General features: G+C 42.7%; 1 protein-coding gene across 1 annotated transcript; it reads right to left on the reverse strand.

Annotated features, from left to right (window-relative positions):
• Positions 1-15,176: 15,176 nt before the first annotated feature.
• On the reverse strand, positions 15,177-16,058 carry LOC309554766 (olfactory receptor 1468-like; the record flags this gene model as incomplete). Its single annotated transcript, XM_082256467.1, has 1 exon — positions 15,177-16,058. The coding sequence occupies one exon, from the start codon at positions 16,056-16,058 to the stop codon at positions 15,177-15,179; it is 882 nt and encodes a 293-aa protein (XP_082112593.1).
• Positions 16,059-24,485: the final 8,427 nt, after the last annotated feature.

Consider the following 24,485-nt stretch of genomic DNA (forward strand, 5'->3'; position numbering starts at 1 on the left):
TTTCCCCTATTTCTTATATTTCTTATTTTTGATTTTTACACAGTTTAAAAAAAAAAAAAATGATCGTTTTTATTCCTATTACAAGGAATGTAAAAATTCCTTAGAATAGAAATAGCCATGACAGGACCTCTTTATTGCGAGATCTGGGGTCAAAAAGTCCTCACATCTCACAAGTACACTAACAAGGTAAAAAAAAAAAAATGGTTAAAAAAAAATCGGCTCTTTAGGCCGGTTGCTAGGCAACGACGTTTGATGTCGCTCCGGTCCTCCAAGGCAATAGAGTCGAGTGAGGGCCATCTTGCCTTCACTTGACTTCCTGTCTCAGAGGATCTGGGACCGGATAATTTTCCCCACTGCCGGCGGGTTCGGTAAGCAGGGAAAAGGACAGGGGCGCGGGAGGGGGCACCTCTTCCGCCGCACCGTAAGTGTGAAAGCTGATCGCCTGCCGTTTTTAAAAATACCGGGTTTATGGCAGCTATCTGCTGCCATAACCACGGTATTTAGCATCAAAGTAGGGACGTACATCTGCGGTGGGTGGTCGGTAAGTGGTTAATTCACCACTGGGACTTGATTTAAAATTTTGACCTATTTTACGTGGAATTAGACACATTGTTTTGGACTATTTATATAAATTATATATTGGATACATTTTTCTTTTGTCACATAGGTTTAGATCATACACTGTTTTCAGTGCTGTGTTTTGTTGCACATACAGTATGTTTTTTCACTGAGTGATGAGCAGCAGTGGCATATTATTTAATCACTTTAGCCCCGGCATATTTTGTTGCTCCATGACCAGGCCACTTTTTTTCAACTTGGCACTGCGCGAATTTAACTGACAATTTAACCCCTTGATCACCCACAGTATCAACCCCTTCCCTGCCAGTGTCATTATTACAGTAACAGTGCATATTTTTAGAACTGATTACTGTAGTAATGTCACTGGTCCCCCGCAAAATGATCAAAAATTTCAGTTAGGGGTCCGATCTGTCCGCCACAATGTCACAGTCCCACAAAAATCACAGATCACCGCCATTATTAGTAAAAAAAAAAAACAATAAAAATGACAAATCTTTCCCGTAGTTAGTAAACGCTATAACTTTTGCACAAACCAATCAAAATGCGCTTATTGTGATTTTTTTTACCAAAAATATGTAGCAGAAAACAAATTGGCCTAAAATTTAAAAAAATTCAGATTTTTATTTTTTTTTGGAATGTTATATGGCAGAATGTGAAAAATATTGTTTTTTTTTTTTTTTTTTTTCAAAATTGTCGCTTTTTTTTTTCAAAAATTAAAAATCACACAGATAATCAAATGCCACCAAAATAAAGCTTTATTGTGGGAAAAAAAAGGACGTAAATTTAATTTGGTACAGCGTCGCATGACCGCGCAATTGTCCGTTAAAATAGCACAGTGGCGATTTGCAAAATATAGCCTGGTCAGGAAGGGGTAAAATCTCTCGGTCTTAAAGTGGTTAAAAATACACTCATTGAGAATTTTTTTTGTCAAAGACATGTAGCTAAATACATTTTGGCCTAAATATATGACAAAAATTGAATGTATTGGATATTTTTTAACAGTCAAAGTAGAAAATGTAAATTTTTCGCAACATTTTCACTATTTATTTATTAATATCACAAAAAATAAAAAGCGCAGAGGTGATCAAATACCACCAAAAGAAAGCTCTGTTTGTGGGAAAAAAAGGATGTACATTTCGTTTGGGTACAGCATGGCATGACCGCGCAATTTTCAGTTAAATTCGTGTAGTGCCAAGTTGAAAAAAGTGGCCTGGTCATCGAGCAGCCAAATCTTCCGGGGCTAAAGTGGTTAATCATCACTCATGTGTATGAAAACATATTGGTGACATTCAAGTGACCAAAAGAGCATTGAGGTCTCCACATCGCGACCAGGAAGTGACGTCACGGTCTCCTGTAGCTGACTTCCCGTGCGATTCACGGACTCGGGAATCTGCGGCAACCACCGAAGAATCCTCATACCGTGAGAGCCAGCAGGGACATCGCCACCTAGGACCCCCAGGATTGCAATGTCCAACAACCCCATTTTAAACTACATGCTTTTAATAAGCTTATCCTTGTGAGTACGTTTTTTTTTTTTTTTTTAAATAAACTTTAATAAAACACCTGCTAGGATACAAAAGGTTGCAGAGATAACAATGACACAACACGTTTTACATTTTTTCGGGTCAGAAGCCGAGCACAACACAGAGACTCGTGACCGACCTAAATGATACTTCAGACAGAGAAAGTTACTCAATGACTTAACCATAAACATACTAGAACCCTAGTTGGATGGATCTATGGCATGTAGTTAACTCTTAAACTGCGGGATGTGTATCTGCTATAGAGCAATTAGGGGACGAAGAAACTGGGGGGGGGGAAAGGAGGGGGGAGTAGGTCAAAAGCATCTATACCATAACATTATCATACTACCCTGAAGTATTATACATGAAGTTAACCACAGACGAGGTGCTGGCCACCTCCTTAGGTAGTGAATCCAGAAAGTCCTGCCAGATGTCCGAGAAGCGGGTTGCTGAGGAGGGGAGGTTGAAATCCGTATTGAGCTGATCTTTGACCATGAGACTCAAGAGGTCACGGTGGACTTGCGTTACAGAGGGGCCCACCGTGGAGATCCAATTGGCGAGTATGACTCTCCGGGCTATCAACAAGCAAATGAGTACCCATCTACGTGGGGGTGGACGGTTAGTCCATAGCTGGAGCTGTTTGTCCCAGTGTCCGAATATGAGAAGGAGGGGGTCCTTCGGCAGTTGTAGCAGCGTTACCCGTTTGATGAATGCTAACACCTGATCCCAGAAAGTAGCTATGAAAGAGCAAGACCAGAACCTGTGATGGAGGTTTGGGCGGGTGGTTTTGCATTGAGGGCAGAGGCCCGTGAGAGGATCATTTGCTTTGGATGTAAACGGGATATACGCCCTATGAAGAATTTTCCACTGTTTCTCTCCAGGTCTCGTTAGGAGTCAAGCGTAACGTGCGATTATACCCCTGGAATAGCTTAGTGACAATGTCCTCCAATGGGAAGTCTTTGGCCCAGTTTGCCGCTGAGGAGCCAGCGAAGTGATAGGATGTTAGTTTTTGAAAAGGTTTGTAGATGTCGGAGATGCTGTAAGTCCCTGAGCCGAGAAGAGGGTCCAATAACGGGTCCCCAAGTCCAGTGTTTGCAGAGACACCTGAGGAGCGAAGGAAGCTTAGGCACTGCAGGATTGGAAAAACATGTGAGGCAGGCAAATTATAGGTATCCAAGATGTCTCGTATATACCGAGGTTTTCCCGTGGCGGGGTTACAAAGGTCTGAGAATTTCAACAGGCCCGACCTTTGCCACACATTGAAGTATTCCGAGTGCAGGCCTGGTATAAAGGCCGGGTTGTCCTTTATGGGCAAATATTTGGATATGGATGAAGGAAGTTTCAAACGTTTCCTAGATTCTCTCCATGCGATCACAGTATCTCGCAAGAGGATGTTATGTTGTAGCTTTGGGGGCATAGTTTTCCATTTAGCATGCAACAATGCAACCAGTGAGTAGGGGGCAGACATGTGTGTTTCCAAGGCATAGTTGGAGTAATGGGATGAGCCGGAGAGCCAGTCTAGTGATACTCGGAGGAGACAAGACAGATTGTATAACCTGATATCAGGGAGGCCAATACCCCCCTAGCTCCTGGGTAGACATAAATTTTTGAAAGAAATGCGAGGCCGTTTGCCGCGCCATATAAAACTAGAAATAGCTCGATTCAGTAGTTTAATGTCGTTGTGTTTAAGCAATAACGGGAGCGTTTGCAGAGGGTATAACAACCGTGCAAAGCTAACCATCTTTATAAGGTGACATCTCCCCAGGAGCGAGAGAGGCAGATCCATCCAACCATCTAACTCACGAGAGATCCTCTGAAATAGCGGGGGATAGTTTAAGGTATAGATTGAAGAAGGGAGCCTACCTATCCTGATTCCTAAGTACGTGACGTGTGAAGTGGCTATAGTGAAGGGAGAGGAGGTTGCCCAGGTGGGTTTGGACGTGCTACCTAAGGGGAGGATTTCACTCTTAGCATAGTTTATCCGCAAACCGGAGCACAGTTTAAATTTATCGAAGATAGAGATAATGGTGCGCATGTCAGCTGATGGGTTACTAGTAAAAATCAAAACGTCATCTGCAAACAATGATATGCGTAATTCCCGAGAGCCAATTTGAATACCGTGGAGTGGCGCTTTTTCTAGTAAGAATCTGGATAAAGGCTCCAGAGCCAAATTGAAGAGCAACGGAGACAGGGGGCAGCCCTGTCTCGTGCCCTTAAACAGGCGGAACTCGTCGGTGAGGGACCCGGCTACCCACAACCTGGCCGCGGGAGAGGCATACATAGCTTCGACAACATGAGTGAATGGACCCGAAAAGCCAAAGGAGGACATAACCATAGAGAGCCAGCCAAAACCCACATTGTCGAAGGCCTTCTCCGCGTCCAGGGTGACGATAGCCAGGTCCGCCCCCGAGGAAACCCTGGCCTGGTCCAAGGCCAGGAGCACCTTTCGGAGATTTGAGGCCGCTGATCGCCCCTTGGTAAAGCCGGATTGAGCCGGGTGAATCAAGGATGGCATAATCAGGGCTAGTCGGGATGCTAGAAGTTTGGATAGAATCTTTACGTCCAAATTTAATAGGGAAATCGGCCTGTAAGAGCCGGGTTCCAGGGGGTCTTTCCCTTTCTTTGCCAGCAGCTTGATTATGGCCTGGTTGGCCGTGGGGGGATACGAGCCACCCAACCAGATGGCCGAATATACCTCCAGCAGGGTAGGTCCTATGGTCTCCCAGGCTGTCTTGTAGAATTCGCCTGTGAGGCCATCCGGGCCCGGGGCTTTATTGGGAGCGAGTTGTTTTATAGTGTCCCAAATCTCCTCGAGAGACAACGATGCATTCAAGGCATCTAGTTGCGTAGGAGAAAGGTTAGGTAGGGAGACATTGTCTAGGAAGAAACGCGCCTGTTCAACGTCGAAGGGGTCTGGAGAGTACAGGGATGCATAGAAGTCTCTCATCGTCTGTTTAACGTCGGTTGGGGTAGACACAGTTTTGCCCGACGGGGCCCGGAGTGAGGCAATGTGTGTAGGAGTGTAGGGCGCCCCACACAACCTCGCCAGTAATTTACCTGCCTTGTTCCCAAATTTATGTAGCGTGGCAAAGAAGCGTGCACTTTTAATACCTTCCAATTTGTCCGCCCACGCGTCAAAGGCCTGCTTGGCTAGGGACCATTCTTGTTGGTTAGCGGGAGAGTCCGCGGACAACAACTGTCTTTGAGCCAGGCGGAGACGTTCACTGGCCTGAAAGTAGCTTTTGGATGCGTTTTTCCGATATGCCGAGGCGTATGATATAATTTTGCCACGCAGAAAAGCCTTGCCCGCCTCCCAAAACAAATTGGGTTGAGAGGTATGCAGGGCATTCGCCTCCGAGTACTCTGCCCATGCCCTAGCCAGGTAGGCCTGAAAGTCCGCATCGTTGCACAAATACCCCGGGAATCTCCACAAACTAGTATCCGCTTGCTTGTCGGGGGGGTCTAAGATCAGGGATACAGGGGCATGGTCGGAAATTACAATTTCATGGATCTCTGGGTCCTCAATTCTCCTTAGGACATTGGCCGAGACAAAGAAGTAGTCTAGCCTAGTGAACACATTGTGAGGGTGCGAATAAAAGGTAAATTCCCTGTCGGCAGGGTGTTGTAGTCGCCACACATCTGTGAGGTGGAGGGATTCTACTAACTGAGCTAGAGGGCTAGAGGTGGACACATCAGAATTATTTGTTCTAGGTTTGGACCGAGACTTATCCAGTAGGGGGTCCATAAGGGAGTTGAAATCACCACCTATGACGTGTGGGACCTGAGGGTAGGTAAGCAAGTGAGAGGACAGTTCTTTATAAAAGGACTGGTCCGGGGTGTTGGGAGCATATACATTTGTCAATAGTATTTCGCTGTCATTAATCTTCATATGCGCTGAGACAAATCCACCGCTAGTGTCGGTGGAGAGGGAAAGGATATTACAGGAGAGTCGCTTGTGGATCAGGATCAGGACTCTGGCCTTCCGGCCCAGAGCCGCCGATCCCACCACCGTGCCCACCCACAACTTTTTCATCCGGAAAAAGTCCTCTGAGGACAAATGGGACTCCTGTAGCAATGCTATGTCTGCTTTAAGCCTCTTGAGGTGTCTCAATACCTTCATCCTTTTAATTGGGGACCGTAAGCCCCTGACATTCCATGACAAAATCCTCATGGAGGGTCTGACAGATGAGGGTACGGAGCATGACAATACATCCGCTTATAGATGTAGACGGCAGGAATGGGTACGTATACTACCATATATGTTATGGACATGTGTCTTACACTTATTGAACACAGATACCCCAGGGGAGCTGATTCCAACCGTGGAACCGAGGAGGCTGAAGGGGAAGAGGGGAGGACAGACATGGGTGAAGAGATCAGGGGGAGGGAAACGAAATACAGAAAGGCATCTGGAAAAAAATACATCATGGACTTCACTTTTTTCCGAATGCTGTAACTGTGTAAGGCGACTTGTCCCTTGATACGGACGTCAGCAGGTCTGTTAACAATACCAACCCAAATCACCTCTATATATATAAAAGAGAAAAAAAAAAAAAAAACAGAGGGGGGTAAGGAACCCTGAACCCCTATTTACAATAGTCGAGGGGAGCTCCCGGGTCCTCCACAGTGACAGCATAAGACAGCATCATAACTCATCAGCCATAACAAGTAATTTTATAGGACTATAACCAAAGAGTATAGCACAGAAAAAACAAAACATAACAGTGCAGAGAGAAACGGGTCAGAGGTAGCTACCTCCAATGCCCGCAACTTTCCGGTGACAACCTGAAATATGCAACAGCAATGTGGAAGAGAAGATACATTACGTGTCCACAGGGTCTCCTAGGAGGAGGTAAGAATTACAAGTGGCGGTCCATAGCGAGTCAACGATGTGGAAGAAATCGCCCTCCGCTAACTGCCTCAGAGTATTTTTGCCTTTTGGGGGATTCTTTACGCGGGCTCCTTGGGATCAGGGAGCGTTGGGCTGAGGACGGCTTGTTGTACACGGGGTCAGACCCATCCGCACGGAGTGATCGTATGAAGCCTTCCGCCTCCGAGGGGTCCTGGAATGACAGTTGTTCACCTGAAGGTGCCCGTAGCCGAAGGATAGCTGGGTATGCCAACGTGAATTTGATCTGGGATTGGTGCAGTTGTGAGCATACTGCCTGGAAAGCCTTTCGTCTCTTGGCCACTTCAACGGAGTAGTCTGTAAAAATCAGGACTTTTGTACCGTCAATCTGGAAAGATTTGGATTGCCTGAATTTCTGGAGGATCGCCGATTTATCGGCATAGTTCAGGTACTTGGCTATGATCGGGCGCGGGGAGGAACGTTCTGAGGAGTGTATCCCCATACGGTGGGCGCGTTCGACCACGCAGATTCCTTTCAGTCCCAAAGCCTCCGGAATCCTCTTGGAGCACAGGTCAGGGATCGCAGAGGGTGGCACAGTCTCCGGTATTCCAATAAAGCGAAGGTTACTCCTTCGCGCTCTGTTTTCCAAATCTTCCACTTTTTGGAGCAAAAATTGATTTGTCTTTTCCTGTGCCTGCTCAAATCCATGAGAGCTGTATATTTCCTTCTCCACACTTGCCACACGCTGTTCCACTTCCTGCAGCCTGAGTGAATGTTCAGTGAGCTGCTTTTTAAAGTCCTGCATGCCCGCCGCCACTGCCGTTTGCACAGCCGCTGTTATGATGGGGGATAGCAGTGCCACCACAATCTGCGCTATACGATCTGACTGGGGGTCACCCAGGGTGGGCACCGTGGGAGCCGTGAAAGCAGCTGTGTCCATGCGGGAGGCGTCCGCCTCGTCCGCATTGAAGGCCGAGACCGGGGCCTCGATTTGCGGCGGACCCGGCGGATTGCGCGGGCAACCTTTCTCCAGAAATTTGTCCATGCCGGATGTTTGATGGCACCGGGGGATCGCCCGGGGGTGGATGGGGCTGCGGGGGGCCCGAGGGATGTGGGTTAGCCGGTATTTATGCAGTTATATTGTCCGATCGCGGGAGCCGGCGTGGAGAGCGACTACTGCATTCGGCGCCGGAACCGGAAGTCCCGTTTTTTTTTTTTATATACCTCCATTAAATTACTTTTCTGCTGCAATTAGAAGGCACTGTGTTCTCTTTCTCCTTGTTCCAGGATTTATTAGCATAGGTCGGTGGTGACAGCAGTTCTGTGAGGGGGACAAAATGCTGGCAAGGACCCAATAGCTGTGCTGTGACTCAGAAGTTTGTTGGTGACTTAGGAGTCTGATCTACAAATTGGAGAAGTGTGGAACCCAAGAATTATTCTCTGGAGAGTGGAAAACTAAATAAAAGACAATGCCGCGGAACAGAAAATCTGAACTGGAAGCTGATGAAGTAACTTCAAGGCTGGGCCTCAAATGCGATGAGTGAACAATATATCCTTTTTTTTTTTTGTAACTATCATTAATTTAGTCAACATGCTTACTAAGTGTGAAGATAGTGACAGTTCCGACAAAGTTAACAGAGGGGTGTTACAATGCATTGTATTAAAGGTCACGGCCATCCTTATGAAATTCCAGAAAAATGTAAGCAGACGTGGACTTTTATGAAGGGATTTTTTGAGAAGAATGTTTTTGATTGCAAAGTTTCCAAAGGTGGGGATGAGGCAATTGCCCAGTTACAGAAAGTATTTGATAGAAGCAACAATACCTGCAAGATATTACAAAACCAATCAGAAACTGAGACTGTAAATTTAAAATTGCATCCAGTTACTATTGGGGAAGCTTGGATTGAGAAATATAAACATTATGATGAATTATCAGAAGAAAATGAGAGATTGAAATTAAGAATTATGGAATTAGAGAGAAAATCACAGGAACTCAGATGTGCATCAAATCTTAAAATTCAGCAATCTGCAGCAATATTCAAACTTACATTTTCCATCAAATGAAACAGAATCTCAAATCAAATCTGATAATTAAATACCAGCTGCACCCCCTGAGACTACCATAGTTTACAATAATAATATTAACCATTTGCCGACCAACCGCCGTATAACAGCGGCAGGTTCCCCTGAATCACCGTAGCTGTACGGCGGTTCGTGGGCACATGCGCGCCCACTCGCCCAATAAATGCGATCGCTCCCTGTGAAGAGAGAACGGTGGTCTGCTGTTGTAAACACAGCAAACCCTTGTTCTCCCAGGAATCAGCACAGAGTGCCTGTGTTCCTCCTATTTATGATCACAGGTCTCTGTATTGATTCCACAAGCCCATCCCCTCCACAGTTAGAAAACACCCCTTAGTCTCATATTTATTATAGTAACAGTGCATCAATCTTCGCACTGATTACTGAAGTAATGTCACTGGTCCCCCCCAAAAGTGTCAAAAATGTCAGTTAGGGGTCCGATCTGTCTGCCGCAATGTGGCAGTCCGGCTAAAAATTGCTGATCGCCACCATTACTAGTGAAAAAAAAAAAAATGACATAAATCCTTCCCCTAGTTTGTAGATGCGATAAATTTTGCGCAAACCAATCAAAATACACTTATTGGGATTTTATTTTTTACCAAAAATATGTAGCAGAATACAAATTGGTCTAAAATGATGAAAAAATATGATTTTTATGTCCTATAAAAAAAATGTAAAACAATCTAATTTCTTCATCAATATAGGTCAATATGTATTCTGCTACATATATTTGGTAAAAAAAAAAAATCCAAACACGCGTATATTGACTCACACTTGCTCTCAAAAACAGTGTGAATATCTATCACCTAAATACCAACCCTACCTCAAAGTATCCAAATCATAAAAATATGTAGGGAGAATTAGTTCCCCTTTTAATTTTGGTGGTTTTGACTCAAAATTAAAAATAAAAAAAGTTGGGAGGAGTGAAAAGTGCAGACAAGCTGTCATTTTTCTCATAGTCCTGGCAAGAGATGAAACATGTGAAGGTAGTGGAATTGGTCCCGTACGAAGATGAACACTTAGTCTTTCTGCTCCCCCACCCTGAGATCCAGTGATCTGCCTAGCACTGCACATCACCGATCTGAAGAGAACTCAAGATGGGGAGGACATCCAGGAGTGTCTCTGCAACAAGATCCTAGTCTCCCCGGGACTCAGACACGCAACTAAGCCAGGGAATACCCAAACTCTTCAGGATGCGGCCTAAAGACACCAGGCTCTCGCAGCAGACCGCATCCCACATGTCCCACTCTCCTATGAGCAACCACTCCAGGTCACGCAGCCCTTCCTACACTAGGGACTGAATGGCTCCAGCAGCAGTGAATCTGGACGACTTGCAAAGTGTAGCTGCAGATATTAAAAATATTAAAAATCTGCAGTCATTTCTGAACTCCGCTCCAATCCATTGTAAATTAAGTTGAGGAAATAGAAGCTACACAAATCCGCCATGATGCCTCACTCTGTCAAGTACAACAAGTGACGGAATCACACACCATTCATCCAAGAGAACTGAACCGCTATATGGAGGACCTGGACAACCGTGGCAGATGCCACAATCTGAGGGTAAGAGGCCTCCCCAAATTCATAATCTTCGCCCATCTCTCCTAAATTCATCGACTTCACCCATCTCTCCCAATCAGTCATTGCTATCTTTAATGACCTACTTAGTAGACTACTGGCTACTCTAATTGTAATGGAGCATATACACAGAGCACTGCGCCCAAGGGGAACAAGGGGAAGAGACACTGATCCCCCAAGGGAGGTGATCTGCTGTCTCACTCACTTCCCATTAAAAGAAGAAATCCTCCGCAAAACTAAAAGCCACAACCACCTATCATTCCACAATGCAGAAACAAAAATCTATCAAGATTTATCGGATATCACATTACAACGCAGGAGGGAATTGAGGCCCTTACTTGACAAGCTAAGGTCTAGATCAATCATTTACAGATGAAAATTTCAAACTCTGTTTATCCGCAACAGTCCATGGTCGCACAGCCAACCTCAGAGTGCCCGAAGATCTGGAGCATTTCTGTACAGGACTAACATACAATTTTTCAGGACAAGCTTTCAGGGTATGTCCCCTTCATCAAGGTCCAAGCAGTACTGATTCACAAAAGTTTTAGCAGAATGAAAAAAACAAAAAAACAAAAAAAAAAACAAAAAAAAACAAAAAACAAAAAACAAAAAAACAAAAAAAAAAACAATCTCTAAGGAAAGGAAAACTTTCAAATTAAGAATGATACTTCTTTTTGACACAAAAAAATAATGGCCTAAATTTAGATATGGGTTTCCTCACTCATTATCCTACAGTTTTACGAACCCCTCTGTGACCATCACCCCCCCCCCCCCACCCGTCTATAGCTTTCCCTCTGTCTTATCTCACTAACTATGCTAGTTTTATTACCATTGCCAGTTACATTTGTTTATATTTGTTTGGTTTTCTCTTTTTTTTTTCCCTTTGGCTTAGAGATTGTTTTTTTTTTTCTTTCATTCTGCTAAAACTTTTGTGAATCAGTACTGCTTGGACCTTGATGAAGGGGACATACCCCGAAAGCTTGTCCTGAAAAATTGTATGCTAGTGCAAATAAAAAAAGTATCATGAACAGTACTCAATGTATCTCAAGCATGTACAGGATTAGAAATCCCACTAATCGATTTAGCTGACTGGTTCAGCGAATTCCGCCTGCCATGGAGAAGAGCCACTTCGATGGAGGGCATTACTGATGCAGGAAATTTCAGTATCTGGCGTCAATGTACACATCAGCCCACAGGAGCCGCCGCTGCACCCAGGAACTGCAGCCCCATGGCATCACCAGTCAACCACAAATCATGTCATTTGTAAATGGACAAGAGATCCTGACTGACAGCTGAAAATCTCCCCCTACCTCTTCGATGATGACCCGGAGAAGAACCACAACGTGACAGATCCAAGAAAATCCCTGACCTGAAATCTCAGCTAAACCCAGACTCTCAGACCACCTACCACTCTTACTCTAAAAGCAAAATTTAGCGAATATGATCCGCTACCCCTCTCACAAACGGAAATGAAAACAATCTTTTTAAGAAAAGGATCAATTTCCCCAACCACCAAGACCGTACATCTGAGACTATTTGAACAACATAAACCAAACTGTTGACAACACATCAAGACCCATAGGAAAACACCAAATACCCCAATGGAGAAGAATAAACCCTTTCACTGCACTGCTATAGACTTACAGACCGATAGCTGGGAACTTTTCATCCTACTGCTCCAGTGGCCGCAACCTAATCCACATCACACTCTTCTCCACAAGAACTGAACACTGAAACTCTAACCAATTCTAAAAACAAGGATGACAACAACGTAAATGTTTTCACATCAAAGGAAAACAAGTTGTGGTATCACCAAAGAAGAAGTTCAGAGAACATTTTGCTACCCCCCATGAAGTATGGAATCAGGTAGTGTGATGCGTAGATCTATTTACACTCCTCCTTGATCTCTTGATATGTCACAATATAGATATGTCCTGGTCTAGATTGTCATCTTCTCCTTCTTACTTCTCCCCACCCTGGTCTCTCCCCGTAACCCTCACCTCACCCCCTACCTTCTTTTCCCACCTACTCTTTCTTTCCTAGCTAGCTGAAAGCTCCTGCATATAGGCGATCCCCACCTGTGAAATGGCCAAAAGCACTTACATGTACATTTTCTAAGAAATGTATCTCCCATATCAATTTGAAGAGATCTTCACTATAACGGTTATTAAACAGTCCGTGAGGACAGCTTAACCACAAATTCTCCATAAAAGCAAATTTTATTGATTTTCTTTCTCCTTCATCCTACTATTTTCACACAATGGACGCTTAGTGGATAAATGATGGCGAGATACGATGTCTCAATTATTAATTCTACACAAAATATCCCAAAAGATCTCAAAATAAATGTCTTTAGACCCACAAGATGACAACCCCACTGTTAGTCTATTGTTCATATAACTATGTCATATACTGCTACAAGTTATTACCTCACGGATAAGGCATCCATGTCTTGGCTTTAACCCCATTCAGCGTCCATGAGCACAATATGAATACACTAACTGAAGTTAATGTAATTGTGGTATATCACATTTTAGCTGTGAGATGTGCAATTGTTTTCATGTAGTCTCTGTCATAACAGGTTAACCGTTTTTTCTCCCTACATTTCATTATCATGTTATACGTTTATTTGCCAATACCTAGGATATGGTTATATTATGGCACGTTGCCAAGTTATGATTACTAAACTGTTTTATTGATCAACATTGCTTTTTTAGACATGACACACTCCACACTACAAATAACATTTGCTCTTCTTACTGAACCTAAAAGACCTCCCCATATCATTTGAACACCCAAACTGGATTTTGGGGGGAGAACTGGATGCAAAAGGCCATCTTCCTTATATCCCTCCAGCCTCCCCACCAAGGCCCCATTCCACACCACAGACCTCTCAGGGACATAGAGCTACCTCCATCCAAAACCGAAACCTCCCACTCCCACAAACATACTAACTGACAAAACCCGAACAGCGGAAATCCGCCAATGTCTCGTAGACTACTTAAAAGAAAATGACACACCTAACACTCCGCCGCTACTACAATGGATAGCCCACAAATTCGTGGTGAGGGGGAAATTCATCTCACTAGCCACAGCTCTAAAAAGAGAAAAACAGGCCAGACTCAGGAATATATATGCCAAACTCAAATCTCTTGAAGGATCGCATAAACGCACCTTAGCCCAACAAACTTACCAAGAACTTGCTGAAACCTGCACACACTTACAAGCAGAACTAGGCTGCACCCTTAAAAAGAAATATGCATTATCACAAAAACTATTTTACGAATTTGGCAATAAATGCAGTCATCTACTTGCTCAAGCTTTATGTACAAAAAAAGCCAAAACTACGATCCACAAATTATGTTCCCCCTCTGGACAAATAAACACAAAAACCAACAATATAGCCGGAGAATTAAAAAATATTACTCCTCCCTATATAACCTTGATACATTTGACCACCTCACCCCCCCCCCCCACCCACATCAAGGAATAGAAGGAATCAAATCATTCCTAGACAAATTCTGCTCAAGAAAGAAATCACAAGACTCTGCCGAAAATCTAGAACGACCAATTATGCCAACTGAATGGAGGGTAGCAGTGAAACAGCTAAAACCTGCAAAAGCCCTGGACTTAATGTGCTCGCTGTTTACTATAATACCTTCACAGACACACTGAATGTCCCCTTTCTAAAAGCCTGCAATCCCCTCTCTTCCTCTAACCCTCTCACGCCTGGAATGCTCGGAGCACACATAACAGTTATTCCAAAAGCTGAGAAAGACCCCACACAAACCTAAAATTATGGACCGATCTCACTTCTCAATTTAGAAATCAAAATATTCTCAAAAATCTTAGCTAACAGACTATTACCACTTCTCACCTCAATTGTCTCCAAAGATCAAGTAGGTTTCATACTAGGAAGAGAGGCTAGAGCAACACCATAAAAGCAACCATCTGATGACCTTGACAAACAAAAAAGGCTTCTTCTTGTCTTTGGGCATTCAACAGAATGGCATGGGACTACATGAAAGCAGTGCTACAAACCTTGGGCATTGGCCCTTACATGCTTGGACTCATAATGTCACTGTACACAAACCCATCCGCTAGGGTTCGAGTCAACAACACTCTGTCGGATGCCTTCCCCATCCGCAATGGGACTAGACAAGGCTGCCCTCTATCCCCCATCCTCTTCGTACTAACTCTGGAACCATTTATATGCAGCCTTAGACTTAACCCAAACATACAAGCAATTCATGCTGTCAATAGAGAATTCAAGCTCACCCCCTTTGCAGACAATATATTGTTATTCTTAACTAGCTTGCTCACTACGCTACCAAAACTGTTAGCCGAGTTTACAGACCACAGACTTTCCAACCTCAAAATCTATTTTTCAAAATTGTTTGCTCTTAACATATCACTCCCACAACACAAGGTAAACCAATGTAAGGAAAATTACACCGAGCTTAACACTGTATGTGTGTGATGTATGATGCTTCTGTATGGTGGAAGTCTAATATTTGGAGACCAGTGCACCCCAGGTTCCCCACAAGTTTAAACAGACATATTATAGTTACCTAAGTTTTACCAAATGTTTTGAATAAAAACAATTTTAAACTGTCCTTCAAATCTTTATTCCTCAAGCTGTATATGAAAGGGTTTATAAAGGGAGTAAAAACAGTGTACAATAATGACATTATCTTACTGATCATTTGTGATTGCCCTTCCTTTGGAATAAGATACATGACAATTAAGGTTCCATAAAATATAAACACAACGGTGAGATGGGAGCTACAAGTGGAAAAGGATTTCAGTCTTCCAGAAAAGGAGGATATCTTTAAAATTGTTAAAACAATATAAATATATGAAACCACTATCACTAGGAAGGGTAATACTATCACTGGAAAGCACAACAATGTAATTTCCATTTGAAGTTTGGATGTATCTGAGCAGGAAAGTTCAAATAGAGGATTTGAATCACAGAAGAAATAGTCAATAACATTTGGTCCACAATATTCTAGTTGACATAAGTGAAGTGTTATTATTAATGCCAAAGAACAACTCAACAGCCAGGATGCAAGAACTAAATCAATGCAAAGTGTTGGATTCATAATGGAGACATAATGCAGAGGAGAGCAGATGGCTAGATAGCGGTCATAGGACATTATTGTCAGAAGGTAGCATTCAAATGTTTCTATTGTGCCAAAGACATAATATTGAGTTATGCAACCAGAAAAGGATATGGAGGTCCGCTCATGTAGAACAATATTTAACATGTTAGGAGCAATATCTGTGGTCAGTATGATGTCAGATATAGAGAGTTGGGAGAGGAAGAAGTACATGGGAGAATGAAGAGTCTTGCTGTAATATACCAGCATGATGAGCAAAAAGTTTCCACATATTGTCACAATGTATATAATAAGGACCAAGGTGAAGAGCAGCACATTATATATATTCATGCTGTTAAATCCCAAAAAGATGAATGTGGTGACATTATCTTTATGTGTCGCCTGTATGGAAGCAGAAAAGATTTATAATACATTTAAATGTATTAGCAATAGCACCAAAAATGTATGTTCACTTTGCAAAATGATTGTTAGTAAATGAGACGAACCTGTGACTTTAAATACCCAATCAATGTTCAGGGAAATTAAAAAAAAAAAAAAGGATTTTTTCTAACACATATTTGGTTGATTGTAATGACCATGGCTTCATCGTAATAAGCTCAGAGAATGTTTCCTTTGCTAAGTGAACAATCTCTATTCTTTTAGTTATTTCTTCATATAAGAAAAATAACATACAGATTGAGGAGAAGTACAGAGTTCCTTATAACTATGACACATGTAAAGTGGAACTATGGGCAAATAAAAAATTATATATGGTATGTACAGCATATACATGATACGCAAAAAAGCTTTGCAAAACTACATTTACAAGTCAAAAAAGGGAATATTATATATACATATATATATATATATATATATATATATAGCTTTAGTATTTGGCCTTATGTACACTTTAATGCTAAAACTATGCTGTACTTTGCAAAAAAAAAAAAAAAGCACAGTGCACAAAATTATAACAATTCTCATTTGTCTTAATGAGTATTGTTTTCATCAAATAAAACATTATAACTTGGTGAATTTCATCTGAAATTAAAAAAATGTACTTACTCTATTCACAAATAATCTCTGATGAAAACCCATATTTGGTTATAATTTAACTTAACCTAATTTTAAATAATCCAACAAAAAAACAACATATAATTATTTTTTGGTAATATAGAATTAAAGTGTTCATTAAAAAAAAAAAAAAAAAAATGTAACAATTTGACAAGAATTGTTCTCATTGAAGATTTTTCTCCCAGTTTTTCTATTTAACATGGAAAAAAAAACAGAATGTCATAAACAAAAGAAAAAAAATCAAAAAGGTAGAGAGTGAAAATAATGTCAAATATGCCAAAATAATGTCATAAATAAATATATAGTTCTAGTTCAATACTACTTGAATCTTTTTCATAGCATAATTTTATTTAAACAATGTTTCAATTCAACATAAAAAACTAAGACCTAGATAAGGTCATGATTCGAATGAAAAATTAGAAAGAGAGAGTGATAAAATAGTAAGTATCTTATACAATATATCTATTGTAAGTGTAAAGCATATGATGTGTATCGGTGAATAAGCTCAGCTTACTGAATAGGAAATCTTTTTTATATGTTTCTTTTCAGATTACAGATTCCATAGAGAGTATTCAAGATCTCTTTGGGTTTATGTTTGTGACTTTAATCAAATAAAAAAAAAAATGTTTTAATAGTGTAATAAATATTAAAAGATACATTTGTTTAAATGTATAAATAAAAATATACATTTAGCAATAAATAAATAAGTACATACAAAGTAAATACATTTATTAGTGTAGTAAATCAGTGTAGTAAATCATTGCTCAGTAACATTTTAAAAGCAACTTGGGCTGACATATAGTACAAATGTAGCTCGTCACTGGTTTCTTCTCCATTTGAAATGATAGTTCCCTGACTGTCATGGTAGAGCACAAAATAAAGAAAGAAGCTTAGGCTGCAATATACTCCTTCAGCCTAGAGTTATCTCTCACAAGACTTCTTTTTTTCCCCATTCTTCTGGATAGAATGATGCCAAGTGAAATTTAACCCAGATCACTAAGGACATACTTTGAATAAATAGGGGTCACAGATCTACCTCCTAAATGGACATCACCACATTGCCTTTAATTAACTGTATATTGAAGCAGAGACATCACTCATGACAACATAACTCTCTGTACCAGGAGATGACTGCCTGGGCCAGAAAAGAGACAAAGATAAAGAAGAGTCAGCAAATGATGTAACTAGCTTGAGGAATGCAGAAAAAAACATGAAAATTGAAAAACACACTTTTTGAGGCCTTACAATGTGGAGAGGGGTTGCGTTTGGAGTTAAGATTTGAAACTGCATTTGAAGAAGAGGGTAAAGTCCCTGGAAACACATCATGCACTCCTCCTCTCCCAACACCCACCAAGCATTTTGACAGCTGTCATCCTCGTGTGCAGCCTAGAGCTGCCGCTAATATCCATACTTTGAGGTGGCTGGCTCCCTATCATCCTCGGTCTCTGTTTACTCAGTGATGCCTACAGCCTCACACTGATTTTAGCTGCTTGGTCTCAGGTGTTCTCCTATCCATGTTGTTTTATGCTAACTTCAATGTAAGTGTGTTGCCTATTTTAATAAAGTGTTTTTTATTTGATATTGACCTCAGCGCCCTGCTTTTCATTTTCTTTTACATTGAGGTGATCCTACTCAGATCTTTTGTGGGAGCTGCAGAGGTTCTATTCTTGGTCCCTTCTCCTATTCAGTCATCCACCCATCCATCCAGTTGCCTCATCCATTCCTCTACCCTGTTGATGATCTAAAGATACAGATTCCAATTCAGTCCTATTTCCAATGGACCAAGGGACTTTGCACCTCTCGTAGGAGCACCGTATGTACTGTGTACTTGTACACTCTTTGAGATTTGAAACTGACCTGTGCTATAGAGGGTTCCCTGGGCTCATATTGTGATACTCTTTGCCAATCATAGGAAGATAGAAAGTTGCAACGGTTTGCCCTTGGGACTTTAAATGAGGTGCGACATGATGAGATATAAAATGCAACTTTATTGGTACATACAAAGTCAACAAGTAAACACGGACAAGCACCGTAATGTCAAACAGATTTGTGATGTTATATATAGTATATTAAATATTCATCTTTAAAGCGGTAGTAAACTCATTCATAGTATTTCATTTAAAAACATCAACACCAGTAACATGTCATTTTCAATGAAATTGAGTGAAAGCAATCAATTGCACGTTTTGCTAACCTGTATTATTTCATATTTTATGTTCGGATTACAGCGAAGTACAGCGCCGCCATCCTTGCTGTGGTTTTCTCCTGCAGATCGCTTCTGTATTAACGCCCACAGTACGAGTGTATCTTCCCAAATCCCGCACATGCGCAGTAATCACTGAAACCAAACCTCGTTTTGGTCTCATTCACCACTTGGACAGCCAATAGGAGGCTTGTCCACTATATTCTGCTGTGCACAATTGCTCCCCCCTTCTCCACGATCTAAAAACAGTACATTTTTGTTTCCTTATTATTACATCGTGTAGTAAAGGAGGTGAGCTGGCAGCTAAACATACATGTCTATATAATACTAAATATGTCTTTGGAAAGGAGGGGGAAATAAATTGTCAGTAATTAAAAGTTTATTACTTGTGAGTGGGTGATTGGTGCACTATTGATATCTTCTCTGTCGATCTCCTCTTCACTGCCGCTCTGCCCTCCACACGTCTTCTTCCTCTCTCCACTACTCCACTATCACTCCCCTGTGACGTAGCAAGTCACATGGGGTAGTGGAGAATTTTTTCAATGAGGGAAGGTCGGAGTCTCGCGGGAGCATGGGGCTGACGTCTAGGAGAGGAAATGACGCAGCCCCGCAATAGACACTGCAATATTCCGGCAAGCTAATTATCTTGCCGGAAAAGAAAATCACATAGAGCATGTGCGAATGACGTAGATGACAGCAGCGATCGAAATCGAAGGAGAACGGCTGCAGTGACAGGTATTGGAAAAGGTAAGTAAGATAATACTGACACAGATCATTAGTATACTGCAATGTTAAAAAATCGATGATACTACCGCTTTAAGTACAGTATTCCATAGAACAATCCATGGTAGGTATGAAAATTCATCCTGGTAGCCCAACTCGTTTCGTGAACAACTGTTCCCTTCCTCATTGGTTGATGTGATACATGAATTCTATGGAATAAAACAGTTTGTAGTATGTAATAAATATAGTAGAGGGCGCATGCGTGGCTTCCGAACATGGCGGACGTGTAGATACTGAGCTCCGAACCCTGCCGGCTCTCCATGATCTCTGTACCACTCCTATCTGCTTCAGAAGCAATGGGTGTGAGCACTGTACTGCACCTTGATCCCTCACGGCACCCTATGGGTAAAATCTGCCAGCAAAGGCAAGTGTACTCAGCGCCTCTAGAGCCACGCACACAGGCCCCCATGGACCGCTTCCTTACTAGGCCGCAATCCCCGGCCTCAATTACTCAGCCTGATCAATTCTCTTCCATGGATCCCACGTTGGGGGCTTGAGAATGCTGACGAAACCGTGAGAGGTGCCAAAACCTCCACTTTCTGAGAATACGCTCCTTTTTATTGGGTTTATTCAACACATGTGAGATACACCTTTTTAAATCTGTTTGGCGCATCTCCTTCCACCGCCGAGGATTGCAGGGCGCTTCAGTTTGCCTCCTGTTCCGAACTCCTCCTACTCCTCTTCCTCATCCTCCCTTTAGGGTACAAAAAATTGTAATCGGGGCCTAGTCTGTGTTTGTACGTGTGAGATACACCGTTTTATATCCTTTTTTCTATTCCGCTATTCAATATACACCCTGTTTGAGTGTAAAAAATTAAATGACGGCACAGTCTGTATCAGTACATGTGAGATACACCTTTTTAAATTTGTTTGGCGCATCTCCTTCCACCGCCGAGGATTGCAGGGCGCTTCAGTTTGCCTCCTGTTCCGAACTCCTCCTACTCCTCATCCTCATCCTCCCTTTAGGGTACAAAAAATTGTAATTGGGGCCTAGTCTGTGTTTGTACGTGTGAGATACACCGTTTTATAAAATTTTTCCTATTCCGCTATTCAATATACACCCTTTTGGAGTGTAAAAAATTAAATTACGGCATAGTCTGTATCGGTACGTGTGAGAAACACCTTTTAAATTTGTTTGGCGCATCTCCTTCCACCGCCAAGGATTGCAGGGCGCTTCAGTTTGCCTCCTGTTCCGAACTCCTCCTACTCCTCTTCCGCATCCTCCCTTTAGGGTACAAAAAATTGTAATCGGGGCCTAGTCTGTGTTTGTACGTGTGAGATACACCGTTTTATACCCTTTTTTCTATTCCGCTATTCAATATACACCCTTTTGGGGTGAAAAAAATTAAATATGCGGCATACTTTGCATATTTGACTGTGAGATACACCCGTTGTATTTGTATACTTTTTTCTATTCCGCTATTTAATAAACACCCTTTTGGGGTAAAAAAAATTTAATTGCGGCATAGTTTGCATATTTGACTGTGAGATACACCCGTGCGATACTGTTGTTGTTTTGTTCCGCTATTCAAGAAACACCTTTCTAGGGCAATATCATAAATTACAGAAATATGAGGAGACCGTCAAATAGGGGCCGTGGCCTGGGTCGTGGTGCTGCTGGTAGAGCTCCTGTTGCAAGGAGAGGATGTGGTCGATCTGTGCCAGCTACACGCACAAGTGAAACACCTTCCTCAAGTGTGAGTAGGCGACAGAACCTGCAGCAGTATTTGGTAGGGCATCATGTGCCTTTTAGAAGTGATGAGGCCAGAAGAAGTACAGGCGATAGTAGATTGGGTTGCTGACAGTGCCTCCAGTTCCTTCACATTGTCTCCCACCAAGTCTACTGCAGAAAGGTCAGAGTTGGCACCTGCAGCCGATGTCCAACCGTCTTTCACCTCACCCCCTTGCAAATCAGGCAAGCAGTCTGAGCCCCAAGTCATGCAGCAGTCTCTTCTTCTTTTTGATGACTCTGTCAGCAGGGTTTCCCAGGGCCATCCACCTAGCCCTGCCCCAGAAGTGGAAGAGATTGAGTGCAGCGATGCCCAACCACTTATTTCTCAAGATGAGTACATGGAAGGACCATCGCAGCACGTCTCCGATGATGACGAAACGCAGGTGCCAACTGCTGCGGCACTCAGAATTGTGGGGACCGACAAGGAGGGCAGGGGTGAAGACTGGGTGGAAGATGATGAGGAGGATGATGAGGTCCTCGACCCCACATGGAATGAAGGTCATGCAGGTGACCTGAGTAGTTTGGAGGAAGAGGCAGTGGTCGCACAGAGCCACCAGCACAGCAGAAGAGGGAGCAGGGTGCAGAAGCGGAGCGGCCGTGCCCTAGACACTACGCCTGCTACTGCCCAACGCAGCAAGGGACCTAGCGCACCAAAGCCATCTCAAAGGAGTTCTCTAGCGTGGAAGTTCTTCAGAAAATGTGCTGATGACAGGACACGAGTGGTTTGCACCCTGTGCAATCAGAGCCTGAAGCGAGGCATTGTAACGCTCCGGCGTTTGTTTAGTGAACTGGATTTGCAGCTGCAGAATTTCCACTCAGTAGTCATGTAGAGATGTGTTGAATTACCATATCCAACTCTCCAGACTCATCATTGTGGCCCAGCCTGCCTCACCATGCAAATATACAGACACTCAGATAAGATGTTCCTGGAGTGATAGGTTGTATACGATAGTATAGAGGTGATGTGCTGAAAGGACAGGCGTGAGTAGTGATAGCAATGATAGGCACTCAATAGTAATGTTCTGGAGTGTTAGCAGATGGTGATAGATAGTATGCAGATAGGTTAGCAATCATGTACAATAACAGGTGGTAGGGGACAGCAGATGAAGTGTACAGGAATTGTTAACTCAGTGCAAGGATATAGATGGTAGTAGACTCAAGAGCTAGCAATCTATGTAACAGTGCAGATGATAGAAATAGTAATGCATAGATAGCAACAGTCTTTAGTATGCAAGAGTAGATAGTGTAATTTGATAGGAAGGAATCCCCTGTGGGGTACTTATCACTAGTTGGTTTAGAGAGATGAGGGGTCCGGTAATGAGATAAGGATCAGGTAGCGAGGTACAGGATCAGTAGCGAGATACAGGAAATAGTTGGAGGCTTCGGCAGCGTCAGACAAGGCTGTGTAACAAGCGGTTTGCACGAAACACCTTGTGAGTGAAAGCCGGCGATTGAAATAGCCGCTCAGAGCGGCGCCTAGTGATGACGTCATGAGATTTAAAGGGACAGGTAGCTATATGCGCTCCACCTAGCTGAAAAGGTGGGACGCAATGCAAAGAAATGGGCTGGAAGGGTACCGAAGGTACCAGAATCTTACAGTACCCCCCCCTTAAGGCTGGCTCCGGAAGGCCTATAGCACTGGTCTCTCCGGGTATTTGGAGTGGAACCTTCGTATAAGCCTGGGAGCGTGAACGTCAGAAGTATCCAACCAGGTGTCGTCTTGGGGTCCATAGTTTTTCCATCTTATGAGATATTGGAGTTTCCCTCTGTGGATACGAGAATCCAAAATCTCCTTAATCTCAAATTCTTCTCCGCCCTCAACTTGTACTGGAGGTGGAGGCGAGATGGTAGGTCTTATTCCTTGGTTGGGAACATGTGGTTTCAGTAGCGACACGTGAAAGATGGGGTGTATTTTAAGATCTGCCGGTAAGGTGAGTTGAACTGCAGCTCTCCCAATGAGCTTCTCAATTGGGAAAGGTCCTAGAAACAAAGGCCCAAGCTTTTTGCTGGGGATCTTTAACCTTAAGTTTTTCGTAGATAGCCAAACGAGATCCCCAATAGCATATTGGGGAGAAGGTCTTCTACGGAGGTCGTAGTACCTTTTTTGTTGGCTATGAGCATGTGAGATGGTGGTGTTAAGTAAACCCAGAGAGTCTTTTATTTGGGTAAGATAGTCAGAGGCTACTGGGTTACTTGATGGCAGGATGCGTGGTGGAAGAAGTGTGGGATGAAACCCATAGTTTAGGTAGAATGGACTTTGCTTAGTAGTACTGTGGGTTGCGTTATTGTAAGCAAATTCTGCCAGAGGGAGGAGGTCCACCCATCCTGTAGGTATGAGGTGTAGCAACGCAAATATTGTTCAATGCACTGGTTGACTCTTTCAGTTTGTTCATTGGTCTGAGGGTGGTAGGGAGAAGTAAGTTTTCGCTCAATTCGTAGTATATGACATAGAGCTTGCCAAAACTTGGAGATGAACTGTGAACCTCGGTCAGATAAAAGAGTCTTTGGAATTCCATGTAGCTTGAACACATGTTTCACTAATAATTCCGCTGTTTGCTTAGATGAAGGTAGTCTGCGAATAGAAATGAAATGTGCCATCTTTGTCAGATGGTCCACTGACACTAGAATGGTAGTAAATCCTTTGGAAGGTGGTAATTCTACTATAAAGTCTAAGGACACGACTTCCCATGGAACTTTGGGTATTGGTAGACTGCAAAGTAGACCAGATGGTTTTGTAGTGTCTATTTTGGACCTTGCACAGATGTCACATGAGGAAACAAATTTTTATACAGACGTCTTCATATCAGGCCACCAAAATTGCCTGGTGAGCAAATTGAATGTTTTAGTCATACCCATATGTCCTGCCATAGGTACGTCATGTGATAATTCCAAGATCTTGGTACGCATACCAGGAGGTATGTAGAGTTTGTCGTTAAAGTAGAGGAAGCCTTCTGCATCAGCACTTAGTTGTGGTGGTGGTGAATCC

Source organism: Pelophylax lessonae (genome assembly GCF_965119305.1).
Source record: "Pelophylax lessonae genome assembly, chromosome: 4".
In the NCBI taxonomy this organism is placed as follows: Eukaryota; Metazoa; Chordata; class Amphibia; order Anura; family Ranidae; genus Pelophylax; species Pelophylax lessonae.